We start from the raw sequence: 26919 nt of genomic DNA, 5'->3' as shown, positions 1-26919 counted from the left end.
GGGACGAATCAGCCTCTTGTATCTCAAATGACACTAATGGAACTTTTCAACTAGACGTGCCCCGTGGTTTTTTCCCCTTTTCAGGGTTTTCCATGTAAAAATCCTGGTGTTCTTTTATCCTCTGTTGTATGTGCTAGATATTCGTGCAACGCTCAGACGAAAATTTTCTAACTCTACCGCCGCGTATATTCTAGCCCGCCACAGTAATGACTTTTTATCTTTGATGAGGTGACTTTATATTCCATCTTTCGACTTAACAGGATAAATACTACTGATAAAAATTGGGTGGGAATCTCTATTAGAATATTCGCATATTATAGTCATATAATAAGGAAATGTATTATCTGATTCAAATTTAAAAACAAAAGAATTAATATCTACTTAGAGGCTATTTAGTTGGAAGTAAATTGGTTTTAAAGTATTTTTTTTTGCAGGAGTTTTGAAATTATTGATATTTGATTGTATGAAAAAGGAATACAACATAAATTATTTTAAAGGAAAATTATTTTTATTGCAACTAAGCTATGTTGTTATCACCCTTACCCGCCTCTGCCTGCCTGCCATACTGTGGCCAGCCATGTCTTGCCCTTGCTGGCCATCCCGTCGATCACCACTATGGCCGCAGAGTTAACCTCCATCGTCGATCAATTACCATCATTTTGAACTTTATACTGCATTCATAATATTTCAAGCCACATAAAAAAAATAAAATGATGCATTCCTTTTATACTCATTCAAATAAAACTAAACGTTTCAAATATATTACACTCTCTTTTTAGTGCATTCCTTTTATTCTGCATTCTTTTTTTTAAAGTAAATCAAACATCACATAATCAAACTATCTGTGATAGTAATTCTAATGTCGCAAATAAAAAAAAGAGGAATTTACATACATATTATTTTATTTCATATTATTTATATATCTAATACTTAAAATTTTAATATTACATTCATGTTACTCATATAAAATTTTAATATCAAATATATCACTCATATATTTCATTCTTACCACCCATATCATCATATGAACTTTAATATTTTATTGGAAAATTTACATACATATCACTTTATTTCATGCTATTTACATATCTAACACTTAAAACATTAATAGTACATGTCTATCACACATATATAACTTATCAAATATATCACTCATATAATTCATTTCTGTCATTCATACCATCTTATAAACTTTAATATTTCATTCCATGCACCTAAATTTGTTCTATGGATGATAGTCATATAATAATAATATTTTAGGTGTTAGATATGTAAATCACATGAAATAAAGTGGTATGCATGTAAATCCCCCTATTTTATTTCATGCACCCATATTTGTTATGTGGATCGTAGGCATGTAATATTAGATTTTTAGATTGTTAGATATATAAATGTTTGTGCTATTAAAAACATTCCTAAGGAGATCTGTCTATCTTGTCTCCTGGTTAGAAATTTGAATTTCATTGAATGCCATGATTACGAGATGGCTTCCCGCGCTCTACTCTCGCGCTTTTCTCTTCCATTCTTTCGATTCCACTCCGTCTGCTACTCCCCCGCCTTATTCCTCTTCACTCCTTCCCCTCTAAGGTACATCGTATACCCATTCCACCGAATGCAAAAACTCCACCTTTCTTGTTCACTTGCTCACCAGCAGCTCGACGAAATCTCCCAACCTGAACTTTCTTGCTTTAACAACACCATCAATCGCCTCTCCCACCGTCGCTCCTTCTCCGAAGTGCTCCTAGTCTATGTCACCATTCTTCGAAATGGCCATCTTCCAAATGGCTTGACTCTCCCATGCATCCTCAAGGCCTGCACAGCTCTCCCTGCCCTCGTCTTCGGTTGTGCCGTTCACGCCCATATCATCCGCCTTGGCTTCGAAGCTGCCACCTTCATCCAGAACGGAGTCATTGTAATGTATTCAAGGTTTGGTGAGATTTCGACTGCCCATAAGGTGTTTGACTTGTTGTCTCTTCGAAATGTGGTTTCCTGGACCTCAATTATGTCAGGTTATGCTCAGAATGGATTCCCTCTAGAAGCTCTTTACATTTTCCGAACAATGAGGTTGGATTCTCCTATCATTCCAGACTTCATAGCATTGGTTAGTGTTTTGAAGGCTTATATAGACGTTGGAGATTTGGGCCAGGGAAGATGCGTTCATGGTTTAGTGGTGAAGTTTGGGCTTGAAGATGAACCGGATTTGCTCATTACTCTCACTTCCTTGTATGCAAAATGTGGCCAGGTGAATACTGCAAGGAATATGTTTGACCAGGTGCTTTCACCAGAGCTCATCCTTTGGAACGCAATGATCTCTGGGTATGCGAAGAATGGCCATGCGGATGAAGCTGTGGAGCTCTTCAAGAAGATGGTTGCAAGAAAAGTCAAGCCCGATTCAATCACGCTGCGATCGGCTATTCTGGCTTGCGCCCAAGTTGGATCTCTTGAAGCTGCAAAGTGGATTTGGGAGTTTGTTAGTAATAGTGACTTAAAAGATGACGTTTTTGTTAACACGGCCATCATTGATATGTATGCAAAGTGTGGAAGTGTGGTTCTTGCTCGTAGAGTGTTTGATAATATTCCTCACAAGGATGTAGTTGTGTGGAGTGCTATGATCATGGGTTATGGATTGTATGGTCAGGGAAAGGAAGCAATTTGTCTATTCCACGAGATGATTCAATCTCAGATTAGACCAAATGATATCACATTTATTGGGCTTCTTTCAGCATGCAAGCATGCCGGATTGGTTCACGACGGTCGAAAATATTTTTATTTGATGAGAAACCATGGAGTAGAGCCTCGGCATCAACATTACGCATGCCTTGTCGATCTTCTTGCTCGTGCTGGACATCTTGAAGAAGCTTATGAGTTTATCAAAGGAATGCCAATGGCGCCAGAGGTAACCGTGTGGGGGGCTTTACTGAATGCATGCAGGATTCATGGTCAGGTGGAGCTTGGAAAATATGCTGCGGAAAGAGTTTTTGCTATAGAACCATGGAATGCTGGCCACTATGTTCAACTTTCCAACATATATGCTTCTGCTGGTTTGTGGAAAGATGTTGCAAGGGTTCGAGTATTAATGAGGGAAAGAGGAGCTACTAAGTCCATGGGATTCAGCTCTATTGAAATTAATGGAAAGCTTCAATCTTTTTATGCTGGGGACAAGTCTCACCCAAGATCAAAGGAAATACTTGCAATGATGGATGAACTGGAGAGGAAACTAAAAAAATCTGGATTTTTACCTCATATGGACTCTGTCTTGCATGATCTGGGCCCAGAGGAGAAGGAGCTATCATTGTGTAATCACAGTGAGAGGATAGCAATGGCATATGGTCTTCTTTGCACTCCTCCTGGTACAACCCTTCGAATTACAAAGAATCTCCGGGCTTGTGTCAACTGTCACTCTGCTACTAAGCTTATTTCAAAGCTTGTGGAAAGAGAAATAATAGTTCGAGATGCAAATCGTTTTCACCATTTTAAAGATGGTTTCTGTACTTGTGGTGATTACTGGTGATGGATTTAGCATTGAATTACGAGATCTTAGTTGTGGAAAACTACATTATGGGTATGGGTGGAGCATTGCTCTTCTGTTGAACAGGCCCAGAACTTCAGTTTACTGGATGGTCCATACCTTTTATGGCTAACAATATCAAGTCAAATGGAAGGCAAACAGTTTAACATATATTGAGGAATCCATGATTGACTATTTTTTGGAACTGGAAGGATAGTTTAAGAAAGAATGTGATGCAAGTGTATAATAATTATTCAGGTACATGCATATGTTTTTTTTAATAATGCTAAACAGTTTAACATATATTTTAAGGAATCCATGATTGACTATTTTTTGGAACTTGAAGGATGCTTTAAGAAAGAATGTGAAACGAGCATATCCATGAAAAAGTTGGAGTAGCTCTAGTGACATATAAGATTAGATTAGAGACAACTTCTTTAGATTGTTTGGTCAAAAAATGTTGGCCTTTTGATGAACCAATTAGAAGAATAGATGTATTATATTTCTGTGGGCTCTAAAAATTCATGACCCGACATCTCCACAGACTCCTTTATTTTCATTCGGGTCGTCGATGAGAGTTTTAACACTTAAGTTCCAAGGCAAATTTTCAAAAGGTAGATTAGATTTTAGAGTAGACATTACATAGAGATTTTGCCCTCATTTTATGAGGACTTTATAAATTGAGCTCAGGTTTCTTATAGGCGCAAACCCCTATAGTTAATTACCCCTCCCGATAACAAGAGAGAACTTTCGATTAATGCTAGTCATCCAATAGATACATAGTATTCGGCTTATAGTAGCAACATGAGTTAGGTTTTTCAAAATTTAATGTTTAAAATTGAAAATTTCTTACCTTGCACTTAAAGCGGATGGTGGGAGAAATGATGATGAACCTGATCAAGATCATATGGTTCCATCGTCCTAGGTCATCGTGGTCCTTGGTCTACTTAGTCAGAGGAGATAGTCGACTCAACCAGACAGAATGATCATTGTCGAAATCCATGGGTTGCTTCGTCCAAGGGTACCTTGTAAGCATGGAGTGAATTTTTGGAGCCCACATCCCTTTACAAAAGAGCAAATAAGGACTAAAAGTTGTTGACTTAAATGTCTTTGCCCTTGAATAAATATGTTCTTTGATCGACTTGTCCTTCCATAATATATTTTCCTAAAAGTAGTTGTTCATTGTGGTAAAAATTTTACTTAAGAAATCAAATTATGATGGAATAAATAGGCAAATTAAACATAAATTTTAAAATAGTCCTCAATTATTCACATGTGATCATTTTAATCCCATAATATAACATTGCTCTAATTTAGTCACTTGATTATATAAAATTGATCCAAGATGGTCTATTTAAGATTAAATTGAGGTCAATTTTATATCATAATTACAAAATGAAGGACTATTTTGTATTAATTTGTATAGTCGATGGACTAAATTCAGGGGTGTCAAAACAGGTCAATAGGTCGGGTTCAGGTCCAACCCAAATTGATCTGGCTCCAAATGGGTTGACCTTAAACCGACTCGATTTTGTAAACGGGTCAGGCTCTCCAATCTGAACTTGGCCCGACAGGTTACCAGTTGACTCGAACCGGGAACCCAGTTTTGCGTATGGGGAGTCCAAGATCAAGAGTTTGTTTAATCCGGATCGAGTGCTATTGTGCTCCGTCTAATTCGCGATCAGCAATGTCGGGGATTTAGAGTTGGGATGCGGGTCCGAGATCGAGCCGTCAAGCGTTGTCCTTTTGGTGTGCTGCATCAGTGCATCTGATCCACGGTCAGCAATGTCAAGTGATGGACGCCTGGATGAACGCATCACACATTTGGAAACTTTAAGTCCAGAACATGTGAACAACAAAGACGCCTTCCGCTGGCGCATGGATCGAGCGCTGGCTGGTGCACTATGGATTATGGAGGGTAGGATCGCCAATCGCGCTGCAGAGGGTATATTTGGGTGCCTCTGGGTGATTTCAGGTTTTCGGGTCAATCCGAATCTGATCCGATTTTATAAATGGGTTGGAATCTTGAACCCGTCACATATAGCAAATGAGTTGGACTCTAATCCAAAAATTTTCGGGTCAAGCCTGGGTCAAGTTTTGACACCCTTGTAACAATGACAGGTGATGGATGTCTAGATGAACACGTCACACACATAGGGAAACCTGAAGTATGGAATAGGAGAACAACAGAGATGTCGTCTATCGGCGTAGGGATCAAGAGTCCGGATCAGGATTGAGCGTTGGCTGATGCGCTACGGATTGCAAAGGGTGGGATCGCCTATCGTGCTGCATAGGGTATATTCGGGTGCCTCCGGGTTATTTCGGGTTAACCCAAACCCGAATTGGTTTTATAAACGGGTCAAAATCTCAAACACGAACCTGGCCTGTAAAGCAAACATGTTGACCATAACCTAGAATTTTTCGGGCCAGGTCTGGCTCAGGTTTCGAGTTGGGTCGAGTCGAGTCAAGTTTTGACACCCTAACTAAATTGAGGCAACGTGATACTTATATGGGTTAAATTAACCATACATGAATAGTTTGAAGACTATTTTAAGATTTTTATGATTAAACTATCATACAATATTTGAAACAAAAATTATAAAATACTATTTTTGTATGGGCATATTGGCATAAGTGACACTTGATCCTTTGCTATTTAAATTTCTAAATTAAAATACTAATTTAATCTTTTACTTTTTAAGTATACACATAAGAGAAGCCTTGCAATTTGTTGTTTAGCACTAAACCCTACTCTAAATGTTTGCTCGCTAATTAGCTAGAATTTGATATGTTTTGTGCAGTCATTTTTACTTAATTAGCCGAGACTTGTTTAGATCATCTCGCCTGGCCTGTATGTTCTTGAACAGTTCTTGTTTGGCCTGACACGCAAATGAGCCAAAGATGACTATGAAATCTTAGGTTTTTACTTAATGAATTGAGACATATAATGCTTTGGCTTACCAAAACTTAGTTTGTTTACACAACTATTTCCTTGTCCAGAAGGCCAAATGGCCCAAATCTAATTCCTCTTTACAGTCCGGATGCCCAAATCGAATTTTATAATTAATAATAATTTAGGGTTTATGAGGACAAAAGTGAAATTTGTAGGATGAAATGGCATAAATTATATGTAGAGACATAATTCATTTTACATTGGACACCACACGGTTCTGATAGGAAGTACTTGAGTTTGCAAGTAACCTAACTAAAATCGGTGAGCAAACAGCGACTGGACTGCTGTCCACAGTCGGAAAACACAGCAAAACTGCTGTTTACAGCAGTTTAACAGCAGAATTTCGAAGAAATCTGAAAGAAAACTCAAAGCAATACTTGTATTTCACTAGTAGACGGATAAAATAGCGGCGTGACTAATCATCGGCTGACCTAGAAGAGGCACCCACCTCAGAAACCTCCTGGTCCGCACTTGATTGGGCCCCACTTAAGAGCGGCTGCCGCTTGAGAGAAATCGAGTATGAGTTGGAGGATTCCCAATTGTACTAAGGCTTTATTTGGAACGGCTTTCTTACTACTTCTTCAAACAGCGTACTTAAAAACTGTTTTGAAAAACAATAAAAAAACTATTCCAAACAAAGCTTAAGGTTTTGTTTGGAATTACTTTCTTATTGCTTATTAAAATAGCCCTTTTAGTTAAAAAATCAAAACTTCTATACTAAAAAATTGTTTTAAAAAGCAATCAGAAAGTCATCTCAAATGAAGCCTAAGGCTTCATTTGGGACGGCTTTTTTATTGCTTTCTAAAACGGAATTTTAGTTTAAAAATAAAAAAATTTGTACTAAAACTCCATTTTAGAAAGCAATAAAAAAAGCAGTCCCAAACGAAGCCTAAGACTTCGTTTGAGATATTTTTCTTCCTATTTTACTTTTCACAGGGCAATCACAACATTAAAAAAAAGCTACTTTTATCGTAACACATTTATATCCACTTTTAAAAAAGCTATAAACATTTTAAATAGACCTTAAGGTTTCGTTTAGGATAATTTTTTTATTGCTTTCTACAGTAGCTTTTTAATTCAAAAACTTTTTAAAAATTATATAACAATAATGATAAAAAATTATCCCTAATAAAACTTAAATCTCATCAAACAATTATCAACATCAATACCAACATAGCAAATTGCATAAAAGCCAAATGTTGTATTAACTAGCCTCCATGTTGTGGCATGGAACTCACTTTTTAAAAATTATATAACAATAATGGTAAAAAATTATTGAATAATTGTACAAATGCAATGAAGCAAATTGCATTTAAATAGAAGCTATAATAATCCAAGGGGATTTACATATACCATAGAATTCTTACAAATTTAACATTTAAATTTTATATTTAGTTATATAAATTTTTAATATCTTGATCACATCAAAATATATATATTATTAAAAATAAATAAATATTAATGCTATTTTTTGTGATTTAAAATTAAATATTCTATAAAATAACTATAAAATTTTGGGAAATTTACATACATACCACTTTATAACATCCTATTTATATATCTAACACCTAAAACTTTAATTAATGAATCTCCTACTCCATCTCAAAAGATTCAATACTCATAAAACTCTCATTTAAAAACATAGTTTGCTCAATAAGTTAATAATTAATTCACATGCTCATAAAATTATAGAACAAAATGTAAGCAAAATGAGAATTTTTTAGTACATTTAGATAAACAAAAAATGCTTTTAAAACATAAGACAACGACAAATAAAACAAGCCTCATGTGATAAATGAGTTAATATGAACTTTATACACATAGAAAACAATAGATTTCTACATTATCTACCATGATATATCATGTCCCTCTATCAAAATTATATATATATATATGTCTCGAATTTTCTAAACAAAGCTTAGGCTTCATTTGAGATAGCTTTCTTACTACTTTATGAAGCAGCTTTCTAGTACTAAAAAATCACTTCATAAAATAGTAACAAAGCTGTCTCAAACAAAGCATAAATCCCTTCCATGACATTCATCACTATCCATGATCACCATGAAGGCTAAATTATGGAAAAGCTAAGCAACCAAAGTCTTATTTTTAGCTTTTCACATAAGAAGGATGCTGTATTCTACAGTTGAATCATTACAAAATTAGTGCCTATAACAAAAACTAATGTGCAGTCCTGAACCCCAGATGGAATCCAGTATTTAGGTAAATAGAATTCTGAACACCTTTCTGCTATTTGAACTTACCAGTAAAATTTAGTGAACGTAAAATGGTTTAGATTAAAATAAATGAATGAAAGGTACTAATAAAGCATGAGAAGTTTTGAATGATAATTGCAACAAAATGATTACTAAAAGAGTTGTCACCTGGGGGAAGAGAAAGAAGCAAAATCACAGAACAAAAATGTCTCCTAGAATTCAAAAAACCGTAGCTCAACCATTCCCTCCTTCCTCTTTGCAGAATACCAAGCCAAGAACTTCCCAGATTGCAGCATTCTCAAGGAATAGCTCAGTCCATAAATCACATCCTCAACATGAGGAAGGAGACTACCAGACGGAGAACTGAATGAAAATCGTGTGTCCACTCGAAACAGTATTGGTCCAGCAATCTGTGAGGCAGAAAAATCTAATAACATAGAATAAAGAGGCAGCAGAAGGTTAAAACAATAGATCTATACTGTATGAATGATTAGTCTATCATTATCATCATCATATTAGCCTACCCAAAATTATAAAAGGTTAGCTTTATGAGTCCTTTGAGATGACTTAGATCTACACGTCTTCCAAATCTATCAATTTTAATTTTGGTTTCGTTCGGGACGGCTTTTTTACTGCTGCTTAAAATTGCTTTCTAGTACAAATTTTTTTAATTTTTATACTAGAAAGCTGTTTTAAGAAGCTGGAAGAAAGCCGTTCCAAACGAAGCCTTTATCTATTACTCTTTTAGAAGCATTCTCTTTCTTTTATTGTATATGTTTAAACCACTTAAATATATTTATATAAAAAATTTGTCTTCAATCAATACTGCTCTCACAATCCTCTAATATAGTCATTCCTCAATATCTCCTTCCTAATTTTATCTTCCCTTTTAACATTCTCATTTTCATACTAGAACTTGGTGCCCCACCAAATCAGTCTATTCCTCATAGAAAATGGAAGTTGTCACAATGCCTTGAGAATTATATTTGAATTGAAAAATAAACAGAATAATTTATTTGGTTTTTATTAAATGTTTATTCAGCATTACAGAAGTTTGTGGATCACAACTTCCGAGAACCGAATCGTTATTTATGTATTGTCTAATTATTTGCTCCCAAGGTAGTAGGTTCGCAGAATATAGATGTTATTATTACTAAAAATAAATAAGTTGTATCAAATATATGTTGTGATTTGTGATCCAAGCAGTTTGAGATATCGTATAATGTGAATACGAAGGAAATGCGTAGCCGTTGATAGGCTGCAATGTAAACTGTACTTTAATGCCCCTGAATTGATTCCATTCTGACAAAATTTCGCAAAATCAAAGATGGCCAGTTGTCTTAAGTTCACTCTGCAGTAAAAGCAGGGATTCATAGTATTTCTTTAAATGTAACTTCACCGGTTTTCTTGATTCCTGCACTTGTTTCCTATCAATTTCCTTGAGAATCCATGATTGCATGGCTCATGATTACTCAATTTGATACAACAACAACAACATCAAGCATTTATCCCACTATGTGAGGTCAGCTACATGAATCATTTTTCTCCATTGTGTCTTGTTAAGAGTCAAATTCTTATAATCTTATTTAAATCTAATAAAGAAAGGTCATTTCTAATATTTTCTAACCAAGTCTTTTTAGATCTACCTCTACATTTCTTAACATAAGTCAAATCCAAAACATCTACTTTCCCAACCGGGTCATCGGAAGCCACCATTTTATGTGACCAAACCATCTAAGGATCTCTCTCTAATCTTATCTTCCACTGGAGCTATTCAAACCTTTTCACGTATATGCTCATTTCGTATCCTCTTTAAGAGTAAAGCCACTCATCCACCAGAGCATTCTCATCTCTACAACACTTAACATTATGCTTCTCTTTTAATTGCAAACATTTTGCACCATAAAGCATAGCAAGTCTCACCACCATCTTATAGAATTTTCCCTTAAATTTGAGATGGACTTTTCTATCACACAACAAGCCCAACGCATTCCTCTATTTCAACCATCCAACTTGAATTCTACTAATAATATCTCCATCTATTTCACCATCACTATGAACAATAAATCCAAGATATCTAAAACATGTACTTTTATTAATGACTTGATTGCCCAAAGTCGCAATCCCTCCACTAGATCTACCTCAATTTGATAAAAGGATAAAAAGGAAAACAGGATAATATAAGTTGACAATAGACATCAACTTTTAAATGATTACCTGCTGTTGAAGAATCACATTAAGCCTTGGGTAAGCAAGAGGATTCACTGCTCCTTGAACTTGCCCTTTGAAGGTAGCCGAAACCAAGTGAGCAAAACCCTTAAGGAGAGCTGAGGCTGACGAAACATCCAAGCGAGCATCTACTCTGGTGAGGTCATTAAAATCATATGTAAACTTGCCTCTTTGGAATGAACAGCAAAATGAGCCAAACAAGTCCATATTAAAATGATTTCTAGTTCTTAAGGGTGAACTTGATCTGCGAATCCCTTCATCCCCTGTTTGATCTTTTGAGCTTGTACCCTTGTTTCCATTTCCTCCAAACCACACTTCACTAGTTCCGCCTAATTATAGTACAAAATGTCAGTTTTATTTGATAAATAGAGAATAATACAAGCATAAAAGTGAGGTTCATATTTGATTCATATGCATAAGTACAGGTCCATTAAAAACAAGAGTAGTTGGACAAAAAGAAAAGGTTGCCAACTACATGACAATTTTCAAAATGGAATATGGAAAAATGTTATCAAAATTCATTTAAATGTTGATGGTATGTATTTAAAGTGCGTGAAACAATGTGGTCGAGTGAATTAAAATATAAATATAATAGCAATTCCTAATCAAGGGGGGCACAACCAAGAAGGGGGACCTATTTAGGAAGGTTCCTAATCAAGGGGGAGTTGTTTAGGAAAGTTCCTAATTAAGAAAAAAATTTTTAGTACAATCCTAATTAAGGGGGAGTTGTTTAGGAAGGTTTCCTAAACCATGTTTAATTGTTTATGAAGGTTTCCTAAAATGTATTTAATTATTTAGAAATATTTCCTAATCATGTTTAATTGTTTAGGAAGATTCTATTTGTGTTATTGTGACTAGAGCTATTTAAGGGAGAATTTTGATTAAGGTTAGAGATCATTATATTGTTGAATTTATTTTCCCACTATCTATTTATTCAATTATGAATCTTTCTGCGGCGTCAAGGTTGATTGGGATTTGGGAGAGACGATCTACCACTCTAATTATAGATCACTTGTATCTTTTGTTTCTTGTCGAGTATTAATAAAAAATCAGACACATTTTTTCTAAATTATGTTGCTTTCACTATTTTTCTATGAATTTCTTGGAGTTCAGAAGACAGTTGACTATCAACAGTTTTATATTGGGTAGGGATGCGTCGCGGACAAGGGAGGTAAAAGAGAGGAGCTTATGTTGAAGGGCCTTCAATCATACAAGAACATTTGAGGAGAGAGAGTAGGAATGCCAAGGAATATACACATGCATAATAGATCTCCTCACTCAAGGCAAATTTACTTATTTTCTCTAGTTTAAGAAGTTTCTAGAATTGTCTCCATTGAAAAAATAGATGGTTTTCAAGAATTCATTATTATTTATTTGATTGTTTTATCCACCACATGATACTTTATATTTCTAAATTATTGTTTGATACCATGAATTAATGTGTAGATATCAAACTATAAAACCATAAAGGAGAGGAGCTTATGTTGAGGGGCACTCAATCATGCAAGGACATGTGAAGGAGAGAGAGAGTAGGAATGTCAATGGAATCTTATATATATACTTTGACAATTATACATGCACATACCCATGAAAAATTGAGAAACACATACATAATAGTCTGATATTACACGAACATGTGAAAGAGAGGAGCTTATTTTGAAGGGCCTTCAATCGTACAAAGACATGTGAGGAGAGAGAGTAGGAATGTCAAGGGAAATACACATGCATGATAGATCTCCTCAGTCAAGGCAAATTTACTTATTTTCCCTGGTTTAAGAAGTTTCTACAATTGTCTCCATTGAAAAAGTAGATGATTTTCAAGAATTCATGATTATTTATTTGATTTTTTTATCCATCATGTGATACTTTATATTTCTAAATTCTTGTTTGATGCTATGAATTAATGTGTGTAGATATCATACTATAAAACCTTAAAGGAGAAGAGCTTATGTTGAGGGGCATTCAATCGTACAAGGACATGTGAAGGAGAGAGAGTAGGAATGTCAAAGGAATCTTGTATATGTACTTTGACAATTATACATGCACATACCTATGAAAAATTGAAAAACACATACATAATAGATCTCCTCAATCAAGACAAATTTACTTATTTTCCCTAATTTAAGAAATATCTACTTTCTACGATTGTTTCCATTGAAAAATTCGATGGTTTTCAAGAATTCATAATTATTCATTTGTATTTTTTTTATCCATCATGTGATTCTTTATATTTCTAAATTCTTGTTTGATACCATGAATTAATGTGTGTAGATATTAGACAATAAAACCTTAAAGGAGAGGAGCTTATGTTGAGGGGCACTCAATCGTACAAGAACATGTAAAGGAGAGAGAGTATGAATGTCAGGGGAATCTTATATATATAGTCACAGTTATAAATGCACATTTGAAATACTCATGCATAATAGATCTCATCAATGAAAAAAAATTACTTATTTTACCTAGTTTAAGAAATTAATTTCTAGAATTGTCTCCATTGAAAAATTAGATGGTTTTCAAGAATTTAGGATTATTTATTTTATTTTATTATTCATCATGTGACACTTTTTATTTCTAAATTCTTCTTTGATACCATGAATGTGTGTAGATATTAGACTATAAAACCTTTGTTATTGCCTTTTCATCACATAGATATCTTCCACTTCTTAGGTTTGTAACTTTGTATATACATATGTGTAATTCAAAAAAATCGCATAGGGAACTCAAAAAGTGTCATGGGCACAAAATAAATGATTGGCTACAAAATAGTAACCTTGAATGCATAAGCTTATATGTGTGTGTGTATAGATAAACTGTAGCTGGCAATATTTTACCTATTATTCCTGATACGGCAGCATGAGGATCTTTTAGTTGTTTGTCATACGAAATCAACCAAGCAGGTTTTTTCTCTGATTTTCTTTCTTGGGAAACAGGCTCTTCACTTTCTCTCCAAAAGTCTCTACTCTTCTCAACAGAAAAAGCAGCTTTTGCGCATATTCCAGGCATAAGAGACAAAGGAATGTCACTGTGAGAGGAACTAATCGCTTCTGGGTTTCCGCTATTTTTGTGTAAACCAAAACGATATCTAAAACCAGACTCAGATATAAGAGATGAAACATCCAATGATGCAGAACTTGGCACTTCCCAATATGTTCCATTCCTTTCAACATACAGTTCTGGCCATGCTGTTTCCAGTGTTACATCATGGTTGGGAAGCTGTAGATGTAAATGATATAGTGATAACTGACTGAGGGTTTGAATAAAATACAAAATGATCCACAGAGGAAGATGAACCAACTTAGTAAAATCACAGATCATTTGAGAAGAAATGAAAAGAAAGAAATGATACAAGGTTTCAAAAAGATGAGACTAAAAAGAAAAACAAGGAAATGCGGCTAGTTTTGAAGAGCAATATCCATGAAGATCATCATTATGCTTAGGTCTCATTTGGTTTGCTTGTAAATAGACACATGTTTTAAAAAATAATCATTTAATTTTCATTCAATTTGTGTGAATGAAATATAAATCTTAATAGAACACAATGGATAAAAATGATTCATGTAGCTGACCCCATGCAGCGAGATAAGGGCTTACTATTGTTGTTGTATTGCTAGGAGTGTTAATAAATGACCCGACTTGCCATCCAGACTCGAAAAATCCAAGTTTGAGTTGACATGTTTAATAAATAGGGCAAATTTGGATTGACCCACCAACATAATTTTGACCTAAAAGTGACCCATTTAATATTTTTTACTTAATTTTTTTATTTCTTCGTATGATGGTCATGTTTTTTGTAATTAATCTAAAATCTATGGTTACTAATTTATTAAAAAAAAATTAATCAAAAGGAGTTATCGAGTCGGGTTCGGGTCATCCGAGTTGCAAGTGGGTCGGATTCGGTTTCAAATTTTTTGGCCTGTTTATTAAATGGGTCGGGTTCGGGATGACTAAATTCGGGTGGGGTTAATTTTAGGTCAGACTCAAACCCGACAAGTTAACTCATTTTGGTACCCCTAGTTGTTGTTGTATGTGAATGAAATTTTTACATTTGAGTGGTTTGAAGGTGTTTGTAGACTTTAAAACCAGTATAAATCTCTAAACATTTTCAACTAAATGACGTAATATAAAAATTCACCATTTTGCAAAACATGTTTTCTAACATCAAGCAACCAAATGGACCCGAAATGGAAAATCAAGCTTAGGTAACATATGAAGTATACAACTTAACAGAAAAACTAGAACATGTTTGATAATAGCAGCATCTGATAAAATATCAATCACAGAAACTTAAATTCAAGTACACAATTGAAAGGGATAGCTTGAGAACATTAAAGAATAACCTTGTGAAAAAGTATAGCTTTTGAACGAGGGGATTTCCTTTCACCATGCCTTTCAACATTAAAAAGCAATGATGTATCATCTGTTAGAGATAACTGTGAGAAAAAACCAAGCGCATATAGGGATTTGTCCAAAATATGTTTTCCGATATCTCTGAATGAGGATAGATCCATGTCGTCAGTACTTGCTATTTCCTTCTTGATACTTGATATCAGCTTCCATGGACGAAATTGCCCTACTAATCCAAACCACCTTAAAAAGCAGCTTAGGAAGGTTAGAAAGATTCATAATTGAATAAACAGAGAAAATTCTAAGATCCCAAATATGAGTTTAAGATTGGCTATTTTATCAGAAAGAAAAAGAGCATTAGTTTCAATCAAAGAAAAGAAAATGGGCAAATGACTACCAGGAGCAAACAGATCCTTCATTAATCAGCTAGCTCATTGAAGTGAAAATCAAGATATTAACATCTAGAACTTAAACTTTTCATGGAAGATTGCAGGTTGAGCAGCAAGAAAGGTTTTTAATTACATATACAAGGCATCCACTGGTAACTTTGTGCTGCTTGTTGTGATATGTTTATAAATTAGCACTGCTGTCATAAAAATGGACTTGTTCTTCAAGTATGTTACCCATGGTCATTAAGTCATGGAGAAGGTGCAAGTGCAATATAATCCTTTCCCTTGCATGTTTTACTAAAAACCTAATATAGAAAAATCCGAAGCATTTAATGGTCTAATATAGCAAAACAAATCTCCATGCAGGTCTTACAATTCTGTTATGTGATACATATGATCAAACAATTCAAACGTTTTTAGATACCTCATGTTTTCTCTTCATTTCATAATCAAGTGAAGAATGGAGATATTGTAAATTAAGAAAACTCCAATCTACACTTAAATCTCTAGGTTGTCTGTTCAGAAGAATCATTACTTCTCACTCACTTCCTCTCTTAACGTCCACAAATCTTTAGTTGATGAGGCTGCCTAAACTACAAGCCAATACCGCTATCCACATACTAGATTACTATCATTTCAGTTTAACAAAAAGGTCACAAAGAGCTAATATCAACTTAAAATTCTCAAGCCCACCGAAAAACAATAAAAACGTCAAAATCCAACAATGTTAGGAAGAAGTTAAAGCAAGCAACGAAAAAGCCCAACTCATTACCCACTTGAACAAATATAATCCAGGTCCTCTATCACAAACAAATTCAAACTTGCAAATCTTGAGATGAATTGTGCACTTCTCTTGCAACCTCCAGAAAAGTCGATGCATTTAAAAAGATTTTTCTTTTACAATGCCTTGAGCCTGTGTAGCCAACAATGCCATGTAATGTAATGTCATTGGCAAATGTTTATTTCTCAATTTCTCCATGAAAGGGACGGATTGTGCAGGCCTCTAACAATGCTATGTAATGTAACGTCATTGGAAAATGTTTATTTCTCAAATTCCCCATGAAAGGGACGTTCAAGTTCCATTTTCCTGCATTGAGATATCATCCAAATCTGACAATATATAGGTGTCAAGCTTATAAGCACGGAAACAAACAAATAACAATTGGAAGACGATGACATCTAAATGACAGTAAACCAAAAGGTGGCCAAATTGGATGCTCTCTAGATAACAACCAACCTTGGTCAAAAAAGGCAGAATCAACATCAATTGTTCTGAATAATATTTCATTCTTAGCATTGAACCAAACACACTGAATTCATAAATGTCACAAATATATGAATAGCATCCATATCAACAATGCTATTGAAATAACACTACACAAAGATGCTGGATAGAAGGATGCTATTTGCTGCTATTCCATCAATTTGAGCAAAAACAAACCCTAAGCACCTAACATCATCCCGCAAAGACAAATTTAAAAAAAAATTAAATAACATTTCTCAGAACAGCCAATTCTACATCATAACACTTTCTACTACCCTACAAGAGCCGATGACTTACATTTGGGAAAAAGCTGGGGATAGGAGGAGAGACTGGACGGCGAAGGAGCCGATATCCTTGTAAGGTGAGGGGGCAAAGCATGGAATGATGCCTAGTGGGAACACCTGGCGTAGGAAGGAGAGCTGCTGCGGCCGAACGGTGCGGCTTGCTCGCTCCGTAGACGACGGCGCCGGCTCGCCGGCGACGGAGCGGACGACGCCATCAAGTGTCTGCGACGAGGCAACGTTAAGATCCCAGAACGCTGCGTCCATTGCAAGGCGGAGGTTAGCCATTTCTTAGGATTCTCTTCTGCTCTCTGTTGGTGGAGACACTCTTTATCCTCCCGATAAGTATCCGTAGGGCGTTTGAAACGGGGGCTTTTGCAGGTTTTAGAAGCTTCTCAGTAATTTTCTTCCTCTTTTAAAAAAATTGTTTTATACTTTTATCAAATAAATTATTTTCCATAAAAAAAATATTTAAAATATTAAATATATATATATTTTTTATCAATTTATCTACAATTTTTAAGTTATATTTTATATCACCAAAATAAATAAAAATTAGAATCAGATATTTGCTTATACTTGTGGACTTAATTAATGGAATTGGTCCTAAAAATTATTAAAATTTGTGCTTATTTAAATTTGGTTTAAAAGCAAATTACTGATAATAAATAAATAAATAAATAGTTCTGGAATAATATAAATTATTTTCGTGCAATATTAAAATTATGTATTTCGGCATATGCGTCTATTTATAAAGTTATAATAAGAGAGAAAGTTTATTCTCTTAAAAAACTAAGGTAAAATTCTTATTTTTAACTCATAGTGTTTATATCACTACAAAAAAATTGCTCATTATCGATGAATTTTTTAGGGGATTACAATGAAATTTTTCGACTGATTTTCACGCAAAATTTTCATAATATTTCCGACAGCTTTCTAGCTGATTATCTGACGGATTTTAATAATTTCTAAAAATTATTATATATTCATTATTTACGTAATTAATAATTTTATAGCTTGTTGTAGTTAATTTAAAATTTTTCCGGTAAGCATCACGCGGTCAGGCAGGTGAGCAACACGCAGTTGGGCGGCCAGCTGCCGTGCTAGTAGATTAAAATTTGTTATTTGTTTTAATTATTCCGACGAATTTTTTCTGTCAGACGGTTGTGGGAAAATTTTCCTGGAAAAAAAATTCTGCTGGAAAAATTTTCCAGTGGTTTTTTCTGACGGAAAATTTTTCCGACATGCATTTTACCGTCGAAAAGATTTAAGCTGGAAATCCGCTGGAAAATTAAATTTTTTGTCGAAAAATCTGCTGGTAATACGTGATTTTCCTGTATTGTATAATCTCGATAAAGAGCGTTAGAAGTAAATTTTAATGAACATCTTAGTTCTCAAGGATGCAATAAATATGAGAGTAATTCCTAAAAATAGGGAGGTCGGGAAGTTTTTGTTCATGAAAAGTATGACCAAATTGGTGACTGTACAATATATCTCTCATAGAAAGTAGAAATATTTTGTATTTAAGGGTTTGCAAATTCGACCCGTTTTGATTTTACAATATAGCTCTCATGATGTGATAAAAATATAATAATGACCCTTGACTCAATGATCCACAATCTATGAAGAAATATGAAAAATAAATGTGATTCACTAATATATATTTTAGGGGGCTTTAACCATTTGCTTGTGGACAGCTAATTTCCATAATCTCTTCAATAAAAATCTAAGAATAATTCTAAACTATGTATAATCTCATCTTCTTTATTATCATAGAAGAGAATTCTCGTATCTTCAATTATATAGCAGATTAGTACAACTTAATTAGTCCCAATGATTTTTCCCATTCTTAAATTTTTTCAGAAGCCGTACATCGTCCTTTTTATAACTCCCGATAGATCCGATTGCAAGAAACAATTTCCCACCTTAAAAAAAGCAACAAAATGCAGTGCAGATTGCATTCTGAAAACAAAGTAGTTAGAAAATTGTTACAAACAAACCCTAAGTTCGTGTTTAAAATATTGAATTGAATCGTATTAAAAATTTGCTCGACCTCAAATTACATACAACACATGAAAATGATGAAATGTTATTATTATATATTTAACATGAAATAGCCGTACATCGTCCTTTTTATAACTCCCGATAGATCCGATTGCAAGAAACAATTTCCCACCTTAAAAAAAGCAACAAAATGCAGTGCATATTGCAATCTGAAAACAAAGTAGTTAGAAAGTTGTTACAAATAAATCCTAAATTCGTGTTTAAAATATTTAATTGAATCGTATTAGAAATTTGCTCGACCTCAAATTACATACAACACATGAAAATGATGAAATATTATTATTATATATTTAACATGAAATTATTATTATTTTAAAATAAATAAATAATATAAATTTCATTTACATCAAAATCAATACATAAAATTAAGTAGATCATAATTGAATTTAGAATTATCTATTATAATGCTTGAAATCAGCTCATATTTGTAATTTATTTAATTTTAACAAATATTTGTTGAGAACCACAACAGAAACTTTCATAAAACTGAATTTTTTAGAGAAAGAAATAAATATCGATAAAATGTAAATAAAATTGATAAAACGTGAATAAAAATAGAAAAAATGAGAATTTTCCAGCCTAAAATATATATTTTTTAACCACTTAAACTGGTTAAAAACATAAGGGCCCCACAGTCCCACAGATAGTTGTTTGAGTAACCAAAACAAAAAGCTTCCTAAAACTAAGCTCATCAGAAAAAAAAGGAAATACCAACCGCTATAAATACTAACCCATCACCTCCACACACCTTCACAAATACTACATTGGTTCTCCCTTCTTCACATCATCCCCCTTTCCCATCCATCCAAGAAAACTTGCTTAACCAGCTCATCACAAAATAAGAAGACAAAGATGAGCCAATTTCTCTCTTCCATCATTTTCTCTCTTTTTTTCCTCCTCCTCCTCCATCAATCCTCCATTGTCTCAGGTAGCATCGTCGAAAATACTTGCAACCGTTGCGTCAAAATCGACCATGGGTTTGACTATAACTTATGTGTTAGCCTTCTTAACTCAAACCCAAAGAGCCGTAATGCTGACCTCTCGGGTCTTGGAGTCATCTCTCTCGACATTGCAGGGGCGAAAGCCGCTAACATTCAATCTACTATCAACAAGCTATTGAAATCCCTCCCTGCTGGAAAGAAATATGAGAAGGGTTGCCTTGAAGATTGTCTTGAGCTCTACACAGATGCTGTTTATATATATATATATAGGTGTTAGAAATATAAATAAATAAGAAATATGTATTATGTATGTAAATCCCTAATCAATTGAGAGAATTTCATTTTATTACTTTTTTACTTTTATTAACAAAAGATTTTATGTTCTTTGTGTATTATTTTATTATCTAAGCGATAGCCAAGTATATAAATTAGTTTTATTAATTTGAAGGGGCATAAATTGAATATTTATTATTCTAAATATTAAATAATGATGGCTTATTAATATATATTTCTTAAAAATAATGATGTCCTCTGATCGATCAATTATCTCTTTTTACATGCAATTCAACAACTATATTAAAATGGCGAAAAAAGAAGAAGAATAATGAAATAGAAAGTGTAGGTGAAGAGGGCATATTTTCTGTATATTTAACAAAACAAAGCAAACACTTGCATAACATCTATAATATCATTTAAAGGAGTTACATGAAAGTCCAGTACTACATACTAAATTTAAACAAACATATTCACAGTCACTTTCTTAAAGTATATAGCCGTTTATTATAGTTATAATACATCTAATAAAGACTATAGCTATAAAAATTATAATCAATAACACTGTTCCACTCTCTAGATGATTCCTAAAATGCTACTAAAATGTTTAATGAGGTTGGTGTGAGTCAATTGAATTTACGAGTACCTCAAATATATCAATCATATCACATTAGTTATCAATAATGATGCAACAAATAAAGAATGAATAACTATAAAGTAGTTGGAATACGAGTATTTGCAATATCATGTGTAGTAGGCATCATCATATCATTAATATGCATGATTAATGAAAATTCGCTAACGGAAAATGCTCTGTTACCGCGCGGACTAAATCCACTGGTGACAGTAGAAATCCGTCAGAAATTTCCTTTTTCCGGCGAAAAATGATCTGACGGTAATTCACGCGTTGGAAAATCTAAACCGGCGAAGTTTTTTCGTTGGAAATGTTTACGGCGGCGTTTCCGATGAAATCCGACTGAAAAATGATGGGAAAACAACGTCTTTCCATTAACATATTCCGGCGTTTTAATTTCTAGTGAGAAAATACATAACAAAAACAAATTAAAAGCATACATCAAGATACATTCTCTTACAAATGTCTAGTGAGAACATCCATAACAAAAGCAAAAGCATACACCAAGGTTCATTCTTTGGAAAATGTCTAGTGAGAACATCCATATATAACAAAACCAAAAAGCATAGACCAAGATATCTTCTCTTGCAAATGCTAGTGAGAACATCCATAACAAAAGCAAAAGCATACACCAAGATTCATTCTCTTGCAAATGTCTAGTGAGAACATCCATAACAAAAGCAAAAAGAACACACCAAAAAAACTTCTCTAACCGGAGGCAGCGACCTTCTCTTACCGGATGCGGCGAGTAAAGGAAACCGACTAAATCCACTGGTGACAGTAAAGATCTGTCAGAAATTTCTTTTTTTCCAGCGAAAAATGATTCGACTGTAATTTGCACGTTGGAAAATCTAAACCGGCGAAGTTTTTCCTTTGGAAATGTTTACGGCGACGTTTCCGATGAATTTCTTACTGAAAAATGAGGGGAAAACGATGTCTTTCCATTAACATATTCCGGCGTTTAATGTCCGGTGAGAACATACATAACAAAAACAAATTAAAAGCATACATCAAGATACATTCTCTTACAAATGTCTAGTGAGAACATCCATAACAAAAGCAAAAGAATACACCTAGGTTCATTCTTTGGAAAATGTCTAGTGAGAGCAACCATAACAAAACCAAAAAGCATAGACCAAGATATCTTCTCTTGCAAATGTCTAGTGAGAACATCCATAACAACATCAAATGCATACACCAAGGTTCATTCTCTTACGAATGTCTAGTGAGAACATCCATAACAAAAGCAAAAATAATACACCAAAGTACCTTCTCTTATTGGAGGTAGCGACCTTCTCTTACCGGATGCGGCGAGTAAAGGAAACCGACAATAGAAAACGGTGCAAGTTCGGGGGCGAAAGTAGGCGAGGGTTCGGTCGCATTTGGGACAGCTCTCAAACCCGAGCGAAGTTAACCGAAGGAAGAGGGAAAGAAATGAGAGGAAAGACAGTGGATGGGTCGAAATACAGCCCTTTCCATCGAATTTTTTGCCGGATTATCTGTTGGTCATATCACCGGCGGATAATACGTCAGTAACTATTTGTCGAGTTTAAGTAAGTCGGTGCAATATTCGTCGGTTATTTCGCAGGTAATAACCAGCGGAAATTGCGCCGGAAAAATTTTAAATACCAGAAAAAAAAACAGGCTGAATATGCACCGGTGTTCTAACGATAGAAATTTCGACAGAAATTTTGCCATTAAGTTACCGGCGTATATTCCACCTGTTAGGCCCCCGCGTTTTCCGGCGTATGTCTATCAAGCGAAAAGTTCGACAATAATAGTAGATTTTCCTATAGTTATTGGTTCACTACTAAAGTGGTGTTGCATGACATCAAAGAGGGAGATGATGAGCCTTCATCTCAAGGTGCTTCCAATTTTAGGAGAAGAAATCAAATGACTAAGTTTATTATGAGGAGAAGCTATCAAATGGGTCTTAAAGATCGTGCTGAAAGGCCTCAAAATTTTTTTTTAAAAATCTCAATAAAAATGGAAGAAATAGAATGCAGTACAACGGTTAGAATATATACATATATATATATATATGGAGATAGTGACATATAAGGGATAAAGAAGAAGAGGGATAATGGGACTACTCGTTTCATATTATAAGATTTCATGTATCAACAAGAACATCCCTTCTCTTTTGTGTAGCATTGGTTAAAATTTCTTATTGGAGGGAGATCAAAATCTAATTAATTGCTTGAGTAGCCATTATAACCCCTTAAAAGTGATGCATAATTCCTTTTTTATTAAGGTTGTAATAGTATTTATAAATTTCATGTATCTACAAGAACATCCCTCCTCTACTCATTTCCTATTATAAGATTTCATATATCAATAAACATCCCTCCTCTTTTATCTTGTACTGGTTAAGGACTCTTATTAGAGGAAGATCAAAATTTGATTAATTGCTTAAGTAGCCATAGTAACCAGTTAAAAGTGATGCATGATTCCTTTTGATTAAGGTTGTAACAACCTATTAGACATGGAACCTCTAAAAGTGAGATAATTTCAATCAGAATGATCAGTGCATATATAATAAATTAAGTTGTAGTCCCATATGATATAATAAGCCAACAAAGCCTCTACCAACTTGTTACACCGTTCTCTTTTATTTTTATATAAATTTTTTTTAATTAATTAAACTAATATTTTATTGAAAGTCTTAAGCAAATCATTATACCTGATGTAATAATAGTAGAGTATCACTTGTGAAGACTACAATGATGAAAAAATGTGTTTTTCATAGTGCTCTTAAATGTGCCCTACTATTGAATACAATTCAATATAGTATGCCAAATCAAAATATGATGTGGTCCCAAAAGAATTATAACACATTTGACATTTAGTTTTCTTAATGAGATAGCTTCTACCAACTTAATGAGGTAATTTAAAGTAACTAATATAAATGTATTACAAAGTTTAGACAATTGGTACATCCTTATGCTGAAATTCGGGAGACTGATTTAGTGTTTTGATGATTACAAATATTGTTTAGTGTAATCATTCACTAGTCTAATTCGGGAGACTGATTTAGTGTTTTGATGATTACAAATATTGTTTAGTGTAATCATTCACTAGTCTCTGTTTTATATAATATATATATATATATTCTATTTTTTGTGTGTTATTAATCATTTCATATATAATATATATTAAGTTGGACTAAAGAAGCATACTCAAGATAGTGCACCATTAATTAAGGTTTGGTCGATTTGTAATAAAAGAGTATGTATTTTTTCTCTTCTCGAGTCATTTATCTAATTAGGTGTATATTGATAATAAAATTGAGCATACTCAAAAGGGGATGAAAAATTAAATACTTGAATTGTCTGGTTAATCGTACTATAAGATTTGTTAATATAATAAATAATTCAAGTGTTTAATTAAATCAAATAAATTAAAATTGAAACATAACTAATCATATTATACAATCTTTAATCATTCAAGACGATTATGTATTTTGATAACCCCCACCCCTTGTTGAATCTATATTATCAAAATTAGGCAAATTTAAATATTGAAATTTGGACTAATCATATTATATGAAAAATTGCATACAATACAATTATTAATAAAAAATTGCTTAATTTTGTTTATAGATTATGGAATCAAATTATGATCAAATTCTAATTAATTATTATAATATATGATCCAAATCGTATAATCTGATTAACCTGAGAGCTCACTGGTCTTGCCTTGGTTCGTCCTAGATGATGTTTGATTTGATATAATTGATCGTACTGTATAACTTAATATTGTTCAAGGAATTGAACTAATCTGACAGTACAATCCTAGCATCGAATTGTATGATTAGAAGAGTTAAATTTAAAATTATGGTTTTATTTAAATAGCCCACTTTAATTCTTTCACATAAGACTTGAGGGATGTGTTGAGTATTCAAAAATATTTTTTCCATGTGAGAGAGCTTTAGTGAGGGAGAAGTGTCTCGTTGTTTATAAGAGATTCTAAACCACTAGAGAGAGAGAGAGAGAGAGAGAGAGAGAGAGAGAGAGAGAGAGAGTGGTTTATTCAGAATGTCACTTTTAGGATAAAGGGTTTATGGGTTTCTTTATCAACCATGGCCCACCAAAAGTTCAAGGGAGTTCAAATCAATATGATTATGATTATGAATATGTTTAATAAGTTTGCAAAGGTTTTCAAGATAATTTTGTAGAAACGGTATAGCCAGAGCTTCAAGATAATTGCTCAAAGTCGTTGGCGCGGAGAAGCTTGAGGATCTGGTGGCGCCAAATCGGATAGTTGTCGGAAGATAGTTGATTCAGAACGAGAGTCTTGAGATTGGACACTACGAATTTGAATGAATGAGAGATTGGAGAGTTTTCGATCGGAGTTGTGGGCGGCTGCTCGGTGGCAGAGGAGGAGGCCGAGTGGGAGGTCGTCATTTTTGAAGAGAGGAGGATACGAAAGGCCTGATACCATGTAGAAACGGTATAGCCGGAGCTTCAGCCAAGAAGATTGGCCGGAGACGGAGAAGATGAGTCAAGAATAGTAGAAATAATATTGTATTATTCAAATCTTTAGTGAGTACAAGGTCTAGTATTTAATAGATGAGTAGGGTACTTGGAGTGGTACACGGTGTGAGCAGCCTATTGGTTACAGAAGAAATATAACGTCCTACTGCTAAGTTGCTATCCTAATAAATTTACAACAATGTGTTATGTCGAGTGGCATAGGCTATAAATATTTGAAGATCTTGTATGCTTGAAATATACTTTAGGTTTTAGGATTTAGAAGGACATGGAAGCTTCCAAAATGATTAGATACTCTAGAGACAAAAAAAAACTAAATTGAAAATTACACCAAAACACCACAATCAAAACTACAGTTTCATTCCCTGCCAATCTGAAAAACTTGATCAAATTAGATTGCAATATAAAGAAAATTGAAGACACTGAAAATTAAGGAAATGAAAGAGTAAAAAGAGAGAAGTGGATATTTCGGAAATGGGAAGGATGGATGGAAAGAAGAGATGGATAAGAAATTGGGTTGAAGAGTATTTATAAGGAAGGAAATGAGAAGGGAGGAAATAAGGTGGGAGGAGGGGGAGCAACAGCAACCTTAATGACTAAGGCTTTATTTGGGACGGCTTTCTTGCTGCTTCTTAAAGCAGCTTTCTAGTTCAATAATTAAAATTATTGAACTAGAAAGCTGCTTTAAGAAGCAGCAAGAAAGCCGTCCCAACCGTCCCAAATGAAGCCTAAGGCTTGATTTGGGACGGTTTTTTTATTGCTTCATAAAGCAAATTTTTAATATAAAAATTTTAATTTTTGTTCTAAAAAATTGTTTTAAGAAGCAGAAAGAAAATCGTCCCAAATGAAGCCTAAGCCAATTAGATATTCATTTAAAAATAAAATAAAAAATCAACCGTCTTGATGGCTGACCAGTTGGTGCAATGGGCCGATTTTAAGCATGGAAAAATCTTTTCTAGTATTTTTAAGGTTCTGAAAATCATTTCTTGAAGTCCGAGATTAAATTTTAGCACTTTTAAAAGTCTCTAAAAAAGGAATTTTGACCAAATTTAAAGAATTTAAAGTAAAGAACTTTAAAATTTTTTTGCTACAATCATTGCACCAATTTCATAGAAAGTTGAAATTATAATTAAAAAATTTTACTTGGTTTGTGATCTTGAGGGAAGGCCAATGCTAACAATTAGGGAGCTGCCAAGATTTATAATTTTTTTAAATTATAATTTTCCACATGAAGTTTTTTCGAAGAATTAATATATATGTTCAGAAGATATAAGCTTTGACATCTGAAAATACGGGCCCAAATGACACATTTTTAGAAAATTCACTTGATTAG

General features: G+C 33.8%; 2 protein-coding genes across 2 annotated transcripts; one reads left to right on the top strand and one right to left on the bottom strand.

The window, feature by feature from the left end:
* Nucleotides 1-1544: 1544 nt before the first annotated feature.
* LOC110094465 (pentatricopeptide repeat-containing protein At3g12770) lies at nucleotides 1545-3849 on the top strand (the record flags this gene model as incomplete). The annotated part of the gene is given in 1 exon segment (XM_020819718.2): nucleotides 1545-3849. A coding segment is annotated over 1 exon segment (1967 nt), but the record flags the coding sequence as incomplete, so codon positions are not given.
* Nucleotides 3850-8730: 4881 nt separating this feature from the next.
* LOC110094469 (protein TRIGALACTOSYLDIACYLGLYCEROL 4, chloroplastic) lies at nucleotides 8731-17552 on the bottom strand. The gene is made up of 5 exons (XM_020819721.2): nucleotides 17198-17552; nucleotides 15241-15490; nucleotides 13735-14116; nucleotides 10892-11232; nucleotides 8731-9084 (listed from the first exon to the last, which is right to left on the bottom strand). The coding sequence occupies exons 1-5, from the start codon at nucleotides 17467-17469 to the stop codon at nucleotides 8887-8889; spliced, it is 1443 nt and encodes a 480-aa protein (XP_020675380.1). The 5' UTR covers nucleotides 17470-17552; the 3' UTR covers nucleotides 8731-8886.
* Between the last annotated feature and the right edge of the window lie 9367 nt (nucleotides 17553-26919).

Source organism: Dendrobium catenatum, unplaced genomic scaffold, assembly GCF_001605985.2.
Source record: "Dendrobium catenatum unplaced genomic scaffold, ASM160598v2 fragScaff_scaffold_629, whole genome shotgun sequence".
In the NCBI taxonomy this organism is placed as follows: Eukaryota; Viridiplantae; Streptophyta; class Magnoliopsida; order Asparagales; family Orchidaceae; genus Dendrobium; species Dendrobium catenatum.
The sequence above is the reverse complement of the archived record's forward strand: the minus strand, read 5'-3'. Positions and strand labels throughout refer to the sequence as shown.